The following is a 16,127-nucleotide window of genomic DNA, read 5'->3' on the forward strand; positions in this document are numbered from 1 at the left end:
TAATTATTTATAACTAATTTAAATCATTTTATCGTTAAAAAATTTTTAGTGTTTTTTAAGATATGAAAATTATGTAGGCCTACCAATTTTAACTATCAATTTTACGTAGAGAGCCTTTCTATAAAATTGTAATGAACATTCCTTAAATAAATCTGTTTTCCATGCACTGATCCCAAAAAAAAGTCTGTGTTTCAAAATAAATCTCTTATGTCTAACAGTAACCAACCTTTTTTTTATTTAAAGTTTCAATTGTTGGCATTAATCTTTCAAATCAAAATACTAGATTATATTTGAATATAAAAGTGTTTGCAATAGTGCTACTTTATTTAACTGTTGTGGAATGTCACCTTATCATTCATTTTGAAAGTAAACATTTTAAGTCATGAAATAAAATTATAAACAAGTTATGAAATTAAACTTAATCAAAATTCAAGCAACTATTATGTTAGCAGCACTTTCTAATTGGGTAGCAGTGAATCTAAATCGTGTGGTAGGCCTACAAATTGTAGATAGCGTAGAGTAATGTAGAGCATGAGTAGCCCTGGACCTAGGTTAGGCCGGCAGCAGTGAGGCTCCTCAACAACGGACGTCATTTTGGTGTTTAGGCTTTGGCTTTTTGTCATTCGAAGACGAGGAATCAGTGGAGAGATGCGTTTCAGAACATTTCGTCAACCTTAGTGGCAAGCAGGTACTTAAAACTGCCACTCTTTTGCGGATATTCTCACTTTGTCTGTTACCAAATTATGTGAAATTCTTTCAAGTGATTTACTCATTTAGCTAAATGTGCAATATTAAAACACTGGCTTTTTAAGAAAAAGTTTTTAAATTTAAATTAAATGTTTCTAGGCACCTATTGTGCTTAATTTATATTCGCTTATACACTTTTTTATGTTTTCTTACAAGTGACATGTAGATTATACTTAAAATTGATTAAGCAAAATGACAAGAGAAAATAATTTTGGCAACAGACAACAGTTCTTCATGCAGCTGTTGATTGACAGTGTTTATTGTAGTTTTATCATTTTCACTGAATGAATCGCATGCCAATGAAGTTCAATGAGTTTGATTGAAATACACTGACTGTTTTCAGGTGGGATTTAAGGTTGTGGGTTGTGTGGCTGGTTTTATGTTCATTTGCTTTACACATTTTTATATTATTTCAAATTTTGTTGGCATTATCGTGTCACCTCTCATCTGTGTAAGGTAATAATAGGCTCATCAATGTTATGTGGAGGTGCTTAAGGCTTAACAGTGAGTGGATTATACTTTTTAAGTAATTTTGTAATTTTAGATCAATTATTAAATTTTTGTCTTAATTAATTTTTCTCATACTTTGAGGTCAAATCCCTTTATGCTGCTTTCACTGAAATATGTATCCCTTGTTTAGAAAGAAAATTCTACTAAAGCACAAACATTGTTCTATGTTTAACAGTAAAAAAGTTTGCAAATATTCCCTTGAGCGCTATAATAATGCATTTATTGAAATAGTTTAAGTGTAATTATGTTACTGTCTAATGTTGAATGTGTTTATTAAAGTAGGTATTTCTGATAAATAAAAATACAGTAGAGTCCCGCCGATCCGAACCCCGCCAATCCGAAAATCCGCCCTAATCCGAACAGGCTAGGAGAAAATATAAAATTGCTAAAAAGGCAGGAAAATAAATTAAAATCAGTTATTATAGTAAAACGTAAGTTTTATTTCTCAAAGCATTTACTTACTGACATATAGAAACTGAAATTACATTTGAAACGTTAGATGATACATACATTGTACGGAATTTATACTGTTTAATAAATGAAACATAGTACTGTTACTGTACTGTATTTATAATGTACAAACCCCTACGCAAGGCTTAGCAAATAATTTGTACTTTAACTTGGACACAATAAGGGATAAAAACGTAAAACAAAACACTGCAAAACCCAACACTTTCTTAAGACCTAAAGTCAGTGATCTTCTTTTGACGCAAAACACACTAAAACGACTGGACGATGCAATGTTTCGCCAACGCCGAATGAACATTACGTCATTGGGGAAGTAGCAGCGGCATGTTGCTCGACGTAGCGTAGAGCGAGGTCAAAGGCACTTGCAGCTGCGCTGTGTGGAACAATATCGGTAGTATGGGCGTCTCCCTCATCCTCACTGCTACATGAGTCATCAGCTGGGACTCCTTGCACCTGTGCCACGATGTCCTTCGTCTGTGTACTCCTCGAAGCCTTTGTCATCTACAGCCGTCCACTCATCAACACACTCCTTCTCTACATTTTCGCATCCCGGTATTTTTTTTACAAGAGGAAGAAGTTCGCATTCATTTACCGGTGGAACAACCTCTTCAACAAACTGCAGATCAGGCCAAAGATTTTTCCAAGATTTCTGCAGAGCTCCTACGCTTGTGTTCTCCCAAGCCTCTGCCACCCAGAAAATTACATCTTTGATCGTGATTTTCTTAAGCTTTTGGAGAATTGTGAGGTCTTCAATTTCCTCAAGCAGGCTTCGGAGCAGCTTTTTTCCGATAATTTTGCTTCAACGCTTGTAGAAACTCCTTGGGTCCATTGGTTGTATGATCGAAGTAACGTTCAGGTGGTAGAAAAATGGGCTTTTATATCACCAAATAACCAGCTCTAAGTCATCCGGATGGGACGGAGCGTTATCTATGAGTAACAACGCTCTATCAGGCAGTCCATTTTCTTCATTGTAGGCTCTCACGTTGGGCACAAATTGTTTCTCAAACCATTCTTGAAACAAAGCACGATCCATCCAAGCTTTCTTTTGGTTTTTTTTATAGTAAAACCGGCAGAGCGTTCATATTCATGTTTTTAAAACATCGAGGTTTTTTTTTGGATTTACCGATAACCATCAAAGGTATCTTATTGGTGGCGGAAGCGTTGCTGCATGCTAATACGGTTAGTCGTTGCTTATCCATTTTTAAATCCTGGAGCGGACTTTTCTTCTCTTGAAGCTAGGCTCTTTGTTGGCAACGCTTTGAAATTTAAGGCCCCGTTTCATCAGCGTTGTACACTTGCTGGGGTGAGTAGGAGGATGTAATTTCTTTGAACTCCTGAAGATACTCTGCGGCTGCGTTGCTGTCTGCAGACATCTTTTCGCCAGTTACAGTCAGTTGCCTGATACCGTGCCTTTTTTTTCCACCGATCTAAAAAACCGCAACTAGCCGAAAATGAAGGACGGATCGCCTCCCATAAGGATGTTTAGTAGAAGCGCCTTTTCTTTAATAAGAGGGCCGGTAATGGGAATGCCTTTTTGTCTCTCTTGAGAAAACCACAAGTAAAGTGCTTCATCGAGTTTGTCATACGATGACACAGTAGTAGTTTGACGTTTTTCTAGAGTGTTTTCACTTGTAACAGAGCAAAATTGTTCGATTTTTGCCCGCTTCTTTTTCCAGTCACTGATCGTCGCTTTACCGACACCAAATTCAATTTAAAGTTGAGTAGCACTTTCAACCATTGTCTAGTCTTTTGAGAACTTCGAGTTTTTCTTTTAAACGTACACACTAGCCATAATGATATCGGATATACGCACAGAGCAGAGCAAAGAACAAACAAAACTGCAAACCACAAACTACAGAATACACAGTAAGAGCACGTGCTGCGCGTATGGAAGATTGCACTAACTGTCGTCTCGCCACTCGTCACCGGGGTGCGTGGTGGAGGGGATAGGGGTGAGGTAGTGGCAGTCCAATAGTTTTGCGCGCCACACTGTTTCAAGGTCACCGACCAACTCGCCCCGCCCACCACAGACAGGTGGCTTCTACTAGATTCATTACGCACAAACAATGGCACTCAGTTTCGACCCACGCGATGTTACCGTACAAAGACAGGAAGCTGTAATATTATTATTACGTTTAATACGTACTTACTATTGTTTATTGCATTTGATTATTGTATGCATTTAATTGTTTTTAAAACCACGTAAATTGCACTTGAAAGTTGATAAATGGTACTATTTAACAAAAATCCGCCTAGTCCGAATTTCCCGTCAATCCGAAACAAGGTTCGGTCCCAATTAGTTCGGATTGGCGGGACTCTACTGTATTGAATTATCGTAAAGGACAAGCAACTTTTGTGCAGTATAAATCTTAAACTAATTCACTCACTGTTCTAAAAGCTGTTATGTGTAAGTTTAAATTATTTTTTATTTACATAATTGATGTGAATATAATTGTATATCCATAAAGTTAGTTGTTCCTACTTCAATGTATTTTACCTATTGAGCGTCTGAGAAATAGATTACTTTAGTCTTCAAAATCAGTATACGTTATGTACATTATTTTCTGATCAAAAATTATTAGTTCTAAGGAAATTTCTTAATAAGCTTCAGTTAAAACTAAGATCTGTGTACTGGAATTTTTAGTTATTTTAATTGGAATTACCTCTTTATTTTAAAATTATATTCACTATCAACATGCCTTATATATTTAAATATTTTTGGGACAAGGTTTCTTATAGTAGTAATTACTTAATGTACAATTAAATTTTAAATTGGTGCTAGGCAAAATTAGGTTGTAAGCTTTACATAGCTTTTATAATAGTATTTACTTATTTGGAGTGTAGTCAACCCACAAACCGAAAAGGAGTAGTATCTCCTAGTAAATATTAAAAGCTATTCAAATTGATTTTTTATATTTATGATGGTAACAATTATTTAGGACTAAATGGTATTAGAAGTTTTAAGATGATTATCAGATTAACTATAGGTTTTATATTTATTACTTAGAATTTTCAAATCTCATTAAATCATGTTTGGAAAATCCAATAAGATTATTTAATCTAAGATTTAGGTTACATTGGAGTCTATTCATTTAAAAGAAAATTTTAAGCTTAATTAAATCAAATCCATTCCATAGTTTTCTCATAATAAAAAAAATTATATATTGTTCAGACAAAAATTTGTTGATTCAATTAACACATAAAACTAAGTTGTCTTTGACTTGAACCTGCTCTCTATCTTAAATGCAACCCTCCTTTCAAACTACTCAGATCTGCTTAAAGATGTCTTCAAAAACTGTTTTATACTTTCTACTCATTCCTTACTTTTGCATGGTTATTTCTTTGAAAACGTAAATGAGGAATGAATGTTTTACAATTTGACCTGAGAACTAAGGGATGGTGTGATTGATTAAATTTTATTTAATTTTTAAGCTAGCGTGGAGATCAAAATTAATATTCTAGAAAGTGTTAAATTTTATTTTACTACAATTTTCAATTGCCGAAGTCGTTTAAAAAGTTTCAATTGATTAAACTCATGAGAAATAATGAGTACCCAAATACTCAGTTAAGATATGTACTCTCTCTAACACTTAATCAATTAAAAATATTGATCAATCAAATCAATTTATAATATTTTTTAATATTAGTTTATTAAATGTAACTTCTTCTCCAGTGATATTAATTTGAAAAGGTGGAACTGATAATATTGGTATAGAGATCAAATGTCAATTTAACGTACTGGACTGCTTATTGCTCAAAATTTTGAAACTCTTAGCAAATTTAGTAAATTATTATGAAATATAAAGCATAGTGATAGTGATTTATTTAAAGTAAAACTCAAATCATTTCAAAGTAACGTTAAAACTGGACTTGTTATATTGACTTGCAAATTTTTTTAGTTGTCTACTAACCCTAAAATCCAGTAGATTTATTTATTTTATAAACATATAATCTGTATTAAAAAACTGGAAATTTGATAGGGAGCAATTGGTTTTAAATATATATATATATATTATATCGGTCTATTTTGTCTCTGCCCGGTCTGATTCTTTGAACAAAGTAATATTTGATTTTTTCAGAAATAAACTAAGACCGATTGTAAATCAAACGAAGCGTGAATAGGTGGTAATACTAAAGCATATGTTTTAAAAGATGCATCAATAATATAGAAAGTACGGTTGCAAGGAACTTGGATGTTTGTTAAGCACTTTTTGTATATAACAATTACAAGATTGTGGTTTCACTGTGCAGGTTGAGATCAAGAAAGCAGAGCCCCGAGACTCCAGCAAGATGAACGACAACTCTGGCGCCAATCAGTGGGGACCACCCCAGAACGCCAGTCACATGGCCATGGGCGGGGTGAGTCTGGTAGACTGAAAAGCAAAATATAGTTTTTAGTTTAAACATTTATTATTTTGCCACATTTTTTGGTTTGAGAGAGAGACTGTCTTGCTAAATGGTTAGTGTGAAAAATTCATCTCAACTCTACAGGAGCTGTTGTTGAACACAAAATCACTGAAGCTTAAGAATGGTGCCCTTTTTTGTTTTTAATCAAAATTTGATTTACATGGTCTTCAGTTGCAAGATGAAATAGATCAAACGCACTTAACATTTGTATGGCTGTGGTGATGAATCGATGACGAGACAGACACAATAAAGTCTTTGTTGGCCAAAATCTGCTGACGAGTTTTTTGTAGCACTTTGAACCCAACAAAGTGCTTCATTGTGATTGTTGATTTTGGCAGACTGAACAGCAAAATATATTTTTTAATTAAAACATTTCTTCCTTTTAATATTACATTTTGAGTTAGATTTTATATACAAAATCATCCTATAGCAATCGCCCTTATGGTAGCACTAGAAAAATGTCTGCATATCTTCACCGAACAAATGACTCGAGAGTCCAAAACCACTCCTGTTGAAAATATGATATACCTCTATGCTTTATAACATGGCTTGTGGAAATGATAACTGTCCCAAAACAAGTTGAAACTTGTATGATAATTGATTTTATAAAAGTCTCAGCTAAGTTAAATTTGCCAACTTGTATGCAGTTTCAATAAGGCAGCTGTTTAAACTTTTAAAAATCTACAACTCTATTATTTAAGAACCTAGAATAAAAAAATAGTGTTCTGGAATTTTTATGAGATACACTAAACTTGTGATAAACAATCGATATGTTGTCTCGTTGTGAACGGTTTTAAAGATACTGATTAGACGTAAATCCCACAATAACTTTTCTATCACCTAGGTGATAGACAAACAAAGCCAAGCTTGGTACACAAATATTCCTTTTAAACACCATGACAGTTTGTTGGCAAGCTTGGTACACCATTTGTTTCCATTGTGGGAGCCTCTTTAAACTTTTATGACATTCACAACTTTATTGTTTATAAACCTTAGAGAAAAATATAACTGTTCTGTATTTAGAAAAATTAAAATTTGTTGCCTCTTTTTCTTCATTATAATTTTCTTTATATTGATATTTTACGTGTACGTAAATGATTTTCAATTGCAAGCTGTAATAGGACAAGTGCATGTAAACTTTCTAGCTGTGGTGATGAATCGATGACGAGACAGACACAATGAAGTCTTTGTTGGCAAAAATCTGCTGACAAGTTTTTTGTAGCACTTTGAACCCAACAAAGTGATTCATTGTGATTGTTGATTTTGGCAGACTGAACAGCAGAAAAACCATTTATTCATATTTCAACTCTTTTTACACCACTATTTAGACATCAGTTATTGTTGATAGTATAAGGATATTTAATGATTCTAATAGTATTTATTATTCTGGTATATATATTATTTTATTATTTTTAGTTTTTGAAGTTTCCTTATCTTGAGCCAAAAATAAATTATCTTGTGGTTGTAGGTAGTTTTACAGGTGTTCATTGGTTTTATCAAGTAAATTTTTTTTTTTTTTAATAAATGTTTCACAACATGAATTTTTAAGTTTTTGAAGATACAATATTGCTGTGTAAATTAGCCCTTATTGTCATTTTTATGGGTTTTTGCAGGGCATGGGCATGGGAACTCCTAGTGGACAGATGGGCGGTCCTATGGGAGGAATGGGTCCGATGGGACCGGGCAATATGATGTCCGGTTACCAAGGATGGGGATCTACGCCACAGACCCAAGGATATCCTGGTAAGTATTTTTAATATTTGGGTGAAAATTTTAAAATATTTCCAAAGTTTATATCTGTGCATGTTTTGGCTTGTTACACTTCTTCTCTTAAATTTGTGACATCTTCAGTTCTAGTGATTAAGTATTCATTCTGTTCATTTTCTAGCTAAGTTGAGCAATGTTTACTCTGAAAAGGGAATTGACAACTTGGTGTTAGTGTCATGATGTTATTGTGGTTGTCATTTATATGCTGCAGTGAGTGGTGTAGTTGTAGTCTTCAAAATCTAAGTTTCTCAGAATTAGATTAAAATTTTTGTAGTACAGGCCTCCTAAATCCTCAGGATGGGAAATGGTTAGGATCAAACATTATTACGTTACAATGGGACAGTCAGATAGAACCATTCAGATTTCGACATTGTATCCTATACCCGCTTTCCTGCTATTTTAGTGGTTTTATAATGTGGTACAGGCATCCAAATCCTCAGGATAGGAATTGGATAGGAGGATTAAAAAGTATTACGATACAACGAGACAGTCAGATGGTACCATTCAGTTCTATACATTGTATCCTCTGCCTGCTTTCCTGCTATTTTAGTGTAATACTAAGTATTACAGGCCTCTCTAAATTATCTCATTTCGGTAAAGTGAGAGAAATAATTAAAACATATATATATATATATATATATATATATATATAATTGATAAAGTTTTGGTTTTAGCAAGCGAATTTCTTTTGAGTAAAACATCAGATTTCTTACATCCTAAAATTTAGTTAAGCTTGAAAATATGTACAGCAGTAATATTTCCAGCCCTACATTTCCAGGGAATGTTGTGTAACGCACAGTTACATGGTAATTTAAATTTGCTTATTTTCATAAAATAGCCCTTGTCAACCACTTTTTTTGGAAACTGCTTTTGAAAGCATTACTTCGCCTTGTACACCTAAGTTTGTATGTACTTAGAACTTTGTGATTACATTTGAAAACAAACAGTCCATTGGCACTAAGTAAGAAGTTTGCCTACAATAAATTCAACATTGTAAATGTAAAATGACACTATAGATTTTAATATGCAACTATTAATCTAATTATTTAATTAAGTTAAAAGTTTATATATTAACCCTCTCCCGTTCGTATTGTTTCTAGGCGCTCACGGTGCTTCTAGCCTCAATTAATTCGCTCTGCCGGTCGCGTTCGGTCAAAATACGCGGCGCCTCAACTTACACACGTTCTGTCATTGTAATTAACTATAATTATATATATATTAATTATTTCACTATATATTGGTTCAATGAAGTTGAATGTACGAGACCAGGGAGGGGGCACACGGGCAGCTGGGCACGGGGTCGTTTGTTCCAAGGGCAGTTACTTGGTTAAGGTCATTGTCTGGCTCGCCGCCACTGCCACTGTAATCACTCCGAACTACATCATCAATGCCACCAACCACTTCACAAAGCTCTGGTACATGACTACACTCACTTGAATCGTCACTACTAATAACGAGATCGATTTCACTGTCACCAAGTGTACGACTACAACCCGCCATTGTTTCCCCACAACTAATATAAATAGCAAAATAATGGAATAAATCTACTGTAAAAGTAAAGTAAATGGTCTCCTAAAAGCAAACAACCCGTAGTAGTACAAAATATTGCTGCTCGAGAGCAGCAATATTTTTGCTCTAGTCGGTAAAGCAGTGCGTGCCGATCTGTGCCGTTTAAGCTGCAATGGCTATATGGTGGCCGTGCCGATTCATGCCTTGCGAGCGGGAGAGGGTTAAAAACTTTTTGGTATAAGCAAGAATTTAATGAGTGTGTGTAATACAAAAATGAAAATTTTCAAAATTAGTATGACAAATTTAAGTTATAATAAAAATATTATAACATTGATCGATATCTATTCCTTCAGTACATGTTGATAATACAGAAATAAAAAAACATTGAATGGCCATTTTATTGGTAAGCATTGTGGACTTAAATTGGAACACACACAATGATGTTGCCTTATTGAGATGTTTAAATAAATATAAAACTCCGCTTATCTATACCAAAAGAATATGTCTGGGTCTTTGAAGAACAGTCTTCCTTGCAAATGACATCCAAGGGTAGTTGTTTGTAATCCTAGATGAATATACAGATTTTTTTTAATATATTACTTTTAAATAACAATTATTGTTTGTCTGGACTTTTGTTACATCTCATTATGTGTGTATATATATAGGTAAATAGATTTTCTCCGTGGATAATTCCAAAATTTGGACACCCTGCTAAACTTTAATAATATTGTTGTGAAATGTAATAAATAAAAGATAATTTTTCTTATTATAATGTAATCTAAATAGGCCTATAGTAAAAACATTTTTTCTTGTTAAATTTAACACTGTAATCTTCTAAAACATGTTCTCTTTCATAGCCACCAATCTCAAGCAATATTCTGTTTTAGTTTTGGTACATTATCTGTATATTTAATTACAAATGAAAACGTTAAAAAATGTTCTGTTCATCGGCTTCAAACTCATTTATTTCTTCATATATTAACATTTGATTATTTTAGTCAAAGATAATAAGTCATGGTTATTAACATATTATTTATTGTAGTTGTTAAAGTTGTAATAACTTAAATGAAATAATAGTGGCTTATTGCATGGTAAATTAATGTTATGAAATTATTTTGAAGGGAACTAACATTTTCTAAAACAAAGATCATCTGTTTTGCATTACAATTTATGGTAGATGACTGGAGTTATGGTAGGGAGAGAATTTGACGAAATGATTATCATTTCAGGGCAATGGGGGCCCTCAAACCAACCTCCAATGAATGGTAGGTCCCAGTCTGTGGTGTCCTAGCATACCGTAGAATAGATACGTGTGTAGTAACCCTTAGAGCAGTTAGTTCTCTGGTTCCTGGAGGTTGGGAATTAACTTTAGTGAATTAAACTGTAACTTTTTTTATACAAATTATCTTAATTTATAAAACGTATTTTGAGCATGCTTAAGAATATAATATATTTCTTGTTGTTCTATAATAAAGAAATGTGCTTATAAGTAATAAGACTTTAGATTGTGTATGTAAAATTAAAAATTGGAAAACTTTCAATTCCTATCTTGGTGCAATTTGTGGTATGCATATGTTTTCATGGATAACAGAATCGCTTTTGAGATATATCATCTGTATAAACTTGAATAGGAGATGCTAACAAGTTGACTGTGGCAGACACCTTTTGACACAGAATTGACTGATGGTCTCACTGAGTATATAGGGTTAGGCAGACCACATATCCACGATTTATGGCGGCAGAACCAAGAAACCTATCTTCTTTGTGTTAGTACTCCCATATTTCAACCCTGAAGAATTCGGAAGATAATTTGTAACACAGATATATCCCAACAAGGTACTTTAGTAGAGGTAGAGATCATTTTTCTTATATTTTAAAATTTAAAGGTACGTCGAGCTGTACTTCATTTTCTCTCTATTCACTGATAATTTTGAAAAAGAAAGTTAGTTATCTCACTTCTTGTAAACAAGGTGGTTCAAAATGTCAAAGTTGTACGGTTTCACAGCTTTTATTTACTAGCAAATATTATACTAAAAATATCAGCAAGTCCCATTTTTTTTATACAAGGTTGCAAAAGAATTACTCTTTCTAAAATTGTTAAAAATGTCACTGTTTAGCACAATTTCAGTTGTAAAAATATAGTTTTAAATTAAAGATATTTTCATCTTGTAAAAATTTAAATAGCAAGATATAACTTCTATTACTACAATCAAGCTGATAATCAAAAACAATTACAAAACGTTTGAATAAATAGGTGGTCAAATCAATGCTGTCAGTAGTAACAAAACATTAAATGCATTTTTTTAATAAGGGAACCAGTAAATACCATGGCAACGATTCTTTCGGATATCAGAACTGGAACGGCCCATATATGGCTAAACAAGACAATATAACCAGTGTCAGTATTCAGTGTTCAGTGTGACAACTATGCATGTAACCGGCATGTGTCTTCCTCAATAGGTTTAATAAGTGGACTTTATAATCACTTTCACGCATGAGATATCAGCGTAAACATTGGGTGAAAGTAAGATTCTTCTTAAATTGTCACAATTAATTTACGTACAGGCGTACAAGTTGTAATTTGTACAGTTCAAACTTAAACAAATCATTCAGTCACTATTTTTTTATGAATATCTTAGTTTATTAATTAAACATAGAAAAACAATTAACTAATCCAATTTGGATATGTAATCAATGTAACAAAATATTCAAATGTAAAACTTTGTTGAAAATTGGTTTGTTAGTGTTTAAGTGTACATGGATGATCAGTAAAGCATGTTTAGTTGGAAAATGTTCAATATTGAGAGGACAAATTTTTACCCTCTTTTACTTACTGAAAAAGAGAGACACTGTCAAGATTAATCTTACGGTAGATTTATTGCATGTACAAGGCAATGTTAAATCCATAAATTTATTTTCTTTAGGAATAACCAATGAAGTTACGAATTATAGGTTTTAGTTAGCAAATTTTTCCTGAAAGTGACGGAAACCATTGTTTTGATATGACTTGTCATACTTCTTACTAAGTTTATTTTATTCCTACAAACTTTGAAACCACTTGAGAAAATTCTTTCTTGAGAAGGCTTTGTGTGGAGTGTGTAATTAATAGTTGCTAAATGAATTGAATGGGAACAGTAAAAAACACAAAATTTCATGGAATTTACAAAAGTGATCTCATACTTTAATCTTATCAGTATCTTGAGTATGGTGATCCAATTTTAAAGCTGTAGGAAGTTGGTTACCTGCATGAAAATAGTACTATATGTTACCATTGGAGGTTGGGTTACCAAATGCCCGCTAATCATTAGCTGTTCTTTTTATAATGTGGTTATGTTCACATTCCGTCGGCTTGATTTATTTGGCGTTTGCATACCAGATAAATTAATCAAATGTACTACAGTCTAAAATGCAATTTATAACAAGTCTTTGAAGTTTAATTTTGTTTTTACAAGGCTAAAATATAGTTTTCATATCTATATATATAATCTATATATATAAAAATGAATGTTTGTATGTTTGTCCTTTATGGAATCGTGAACTATTGGACCGATCATGATGAAAATTTGTACGTATATGTATTTTTCCACGGAGAAGGTTTATAAGCTATGCCCATCCCTTTCCCGATTCAGGATTCCGCCCCACTGGTTACAGAAATACCCATAAGAAATGCATTGCAGCAAACATATGTTAACGTCTTTTCAAATTTTTAATCAGCTGTTCTTTGTAAACATATATTACACTTATAGTTTTAAAGCATAGAGTAAGCTTAAGAGAAACGACAAATTTTGTTTAAACTGTTTCTGCAATCACTGTTAAACATAGACTTTACTATCCAGATAATACAATTCAAATTTGACGTAAAAATTCACCTTTAACTGCAATATTTATTTAATATAAACCATGCTCATGCTTGATCAGAAGAGCAATGCAGATATCATAATTACTATCTTACGTTGGCTACAAATATAAAGAATGTTATAAAATCAACCTTAGTTGTTTTTTTTGACAGAAGTATGGTTCTCAAAACTCCGTGTGTACATATTCTCTCGATCGAGACAACAAAGCAAGCTCAATCGTGGCATCGGAGATATAACTAATTTAATCTAAAATTTATTATAGTAAAAAAAAAAAATTTACTAAGTAATATAAGGACTTCGGTTCTTAAGATTTGCGTGCGAAGCCGTGGGTAACAGCTAGATAGAGGCAGGAATATGGTACATACCTTCATAATACGCCCAAGAGGCTCACGATGGAACGACTATCAATTATCTCAGCAATGTTTAGAATGTGATAGAAAAAGAATAAGTGAATATAGTGTACTGTTTTCAACGGGAAATTGCGTGCGAAGCCGCGGGCAACTTTTGCAAAAAATTATTGAAATGCGCAGCAAAGGGCGCCGGGCCCGCTAGTAACTTATAAATAGATGGCTCCCAATATAGGTCAACAATTTCTGAAAATGACACTTCAGTAGTTAACCCATCAAGGTTCAGAGATGAAATATCTTATGTAAGCTGAGTTAGTGTCATTATTAGTCCACCATAATGATTTTATCAACTGATTTTTTTTAGTTTTTTCAAATATATTTTAAAATATTCTATAGATTGCAGTTGTATGTATAAGTTGAAGAATCAGCTGAATTTACTCTCTGTTATGTAGTGATACTGATCTATTGTTACCCTCAGCTGTTTACTATCAACGGTAACTAGTTACACATTTTACGGTATCGGTTGTGTGTACAAACATGGCCGGTTTCTATGCAGCTGCTGTGACACTCGTGTCCAAACAAATCAATCTGCAATGAGTTAAAAGTTGTCATCAAACAAGATACCTGAAATTTTGTATTAAGTAGATTCTTAGGGGTTCATATAAAACCCCCTACCTTTATTTATTTTCTTTAAGTGGATTTACAGTATTAATAGTATTAAATAAAAAGAGATTTTGAAAAAAATTATCAAATGACCAAAAACACGCTAAACAGCAGTTGTTAGTATTCTTATTTATACAATTTTACATAGTCTGGATGGTTTTTGTTTGTCATTTTATTGAGTTTGATGCTACACCATATTACAGACTAACAACTAGTGGAAGCTTAAAAATATTAAATATTTATAGGTAGAAAAATGTAAATACAACTTCAAAATACCGGACTTCCCGATTCTTAAGTATTGTTTTGGTTTTACAAATTGCTTACTACAGGATGTGTCAGGATACCATCACTGGTAATTTATTACACGTGATGTGCCAGCTTGCCCACACAATTCATTGCATTAAAATACAATAGAAATTTTCATTTTAGTAGGGTCTTATACTTTTTGATTTTTCCTCCAAAAACTATTTACTTATAAGTGGGAACCAAAGAACTAACAAACTTTCAATTTAGAGTAGTATTGGTAGCTTAGACAAAATGTAATTTTAATATAGATCATTGGACACTCCTTGATTTTATTCACACACGCAAATTTTTAAAGATTTGCGATCTCCTCTAGCACTGAAGTGCATGCTATTGGAATTATTTTATTACCACTATAAAAATTCCATTTTGTTTTCACTAACAATTAAGCTGTCATCCTGTTTATTCCACAAATCCAGTAAACAGCATTAACCCTAGAAGTGTGGAACCAGCATATTTTATGTCGGTTGTAATTTATGTGTGTTGTGCGGAACCAGCATATTGTATGTCGGTTCAGTTTTTCATTAAAAATAATTATTTATCTTCAAACAATCACCATGTTTTTGGTATCATTGAAATTGTGAGATTCCACTCTACAATTTTTATATAAACTTTTATTTTCTAACTTCAATATTACGGTCGTGGTGAAATGTTTTCTGAAGAAGTCATCATTTGAGTTGAATTTCGCGGGGTGGCCGGGTCAAAGAAATACGTCATTTTCAACCAATCACAGCAAGTTACGTATTGCCTGCAAACAGTGCTTCCATATGTCAATAGACACGGAATGAAATATTCTTTCTTCCAGTGCAAACAGAAAGTCATTAGAACGAATAGTTGATTTACTATGAATATTCTAAAAAGGGACAATTCTAAAGTTGTAAACCAGCATATTTTATGCTGGTTAGTATAATAACATTCACACAGTTATTTATTGTCAATAAAGAAAATTAAAAAAAACTGTAAAGTGAAAGAAACGATCTACCGGTACAATCTTTCAATGGTAAATTTAGTTCAGTAGGTTTCCAGCAGTGCGAAACGAAAGAGATGAATCACGGCGTCGCATCAAGACCAACCCAACCCATCCCTGTCGGCCATTGTTAACCATTTTATTTCACCACGAGCTTATTTTTTTACAGATTTTCATAATTTAGGTCTCTATTTTTTCAGGTTGAAATACTCAACTGCATAAATTCATATGAAATGACAAAAACATTATAAAACAATGTTATTTTGAACTATAATATCCATTGTTTACGTATTGTCAAAAATTTTACAATGCAAGGTTTTACAATATTAGACGCACAACAATTATTTTTTACTCAATTTCAAAAATTATTGAGTGTATTTCTTTCAAATATTATGTGCTAACATAATATAACAAGTAAAAAAATGTTTTCATATTTTTTTACATTGCAAACCAGATTATTTTTTATGAGTAAATTCTTCAACGTGCGACTGTTAACAAAAAATGTCATAACTCAGTTCCTTCTCAAAGTATTTGAACATATCTTATATTTTATTTTAGCCAAACAAACATAGGTACTAAGGG

At 32.8% G+C, this 16,127-nt stretch overlaps 1 protein-coding gene across 10 annotated transcripts in view; it reads left to right on the forward strand.

Moving 5' to 3' along the window:
* LOC124366128 (heterogeneous nuclear ribonucleoprotein 27C) overlaps positions 1–16,127 on the forward strand; it is a 71,478-nt gene that overhangs the window by 27,694 nt on the left and 27,657 nt on the right. For 9 of the 10 annotated variants that reach the window (XM_046822418.1, XM_046822423.1, XM_046822414.1 and 6 more), the window contains 4 exons: positions 606–688; positions 5,977–6,084; positions 7,746–7,875; positions 10,638–10,673. In XM_046822418.1, coding sequence (XP_046678374.1) covers positions 606–688; positions 5,977–6,084; positions 7,746–7,875; positions 10,638–10,673 — 357 coding nt within the window. The remainder of the gene's footprint in view (positions 1–605; positions 689–5,976; positions 6,085–7,745; positions 7,876–10,637; positions 10,674–16,127) is intronic. The other variant, XM_046822415.1, reaches the window with a different exon arrangement.

The sequence above is a fragment of the Homalodisca vitripennis genome, chromosome 7 (genome assembly GCF_021130785.1).
Source record: "Homalodisca vitripennis isolate AUS2020 chromosome 7, UT_GWSS_2.1, whole genome shotgun sequence".
In the NCBI taxonomy this organism is placed as follows: Eukaryota; Metazoa; Arthropoda; class Insecta; order Hemiptera; family Cicadellidae; genus Homalodisca; species Homalodisca vitripennis.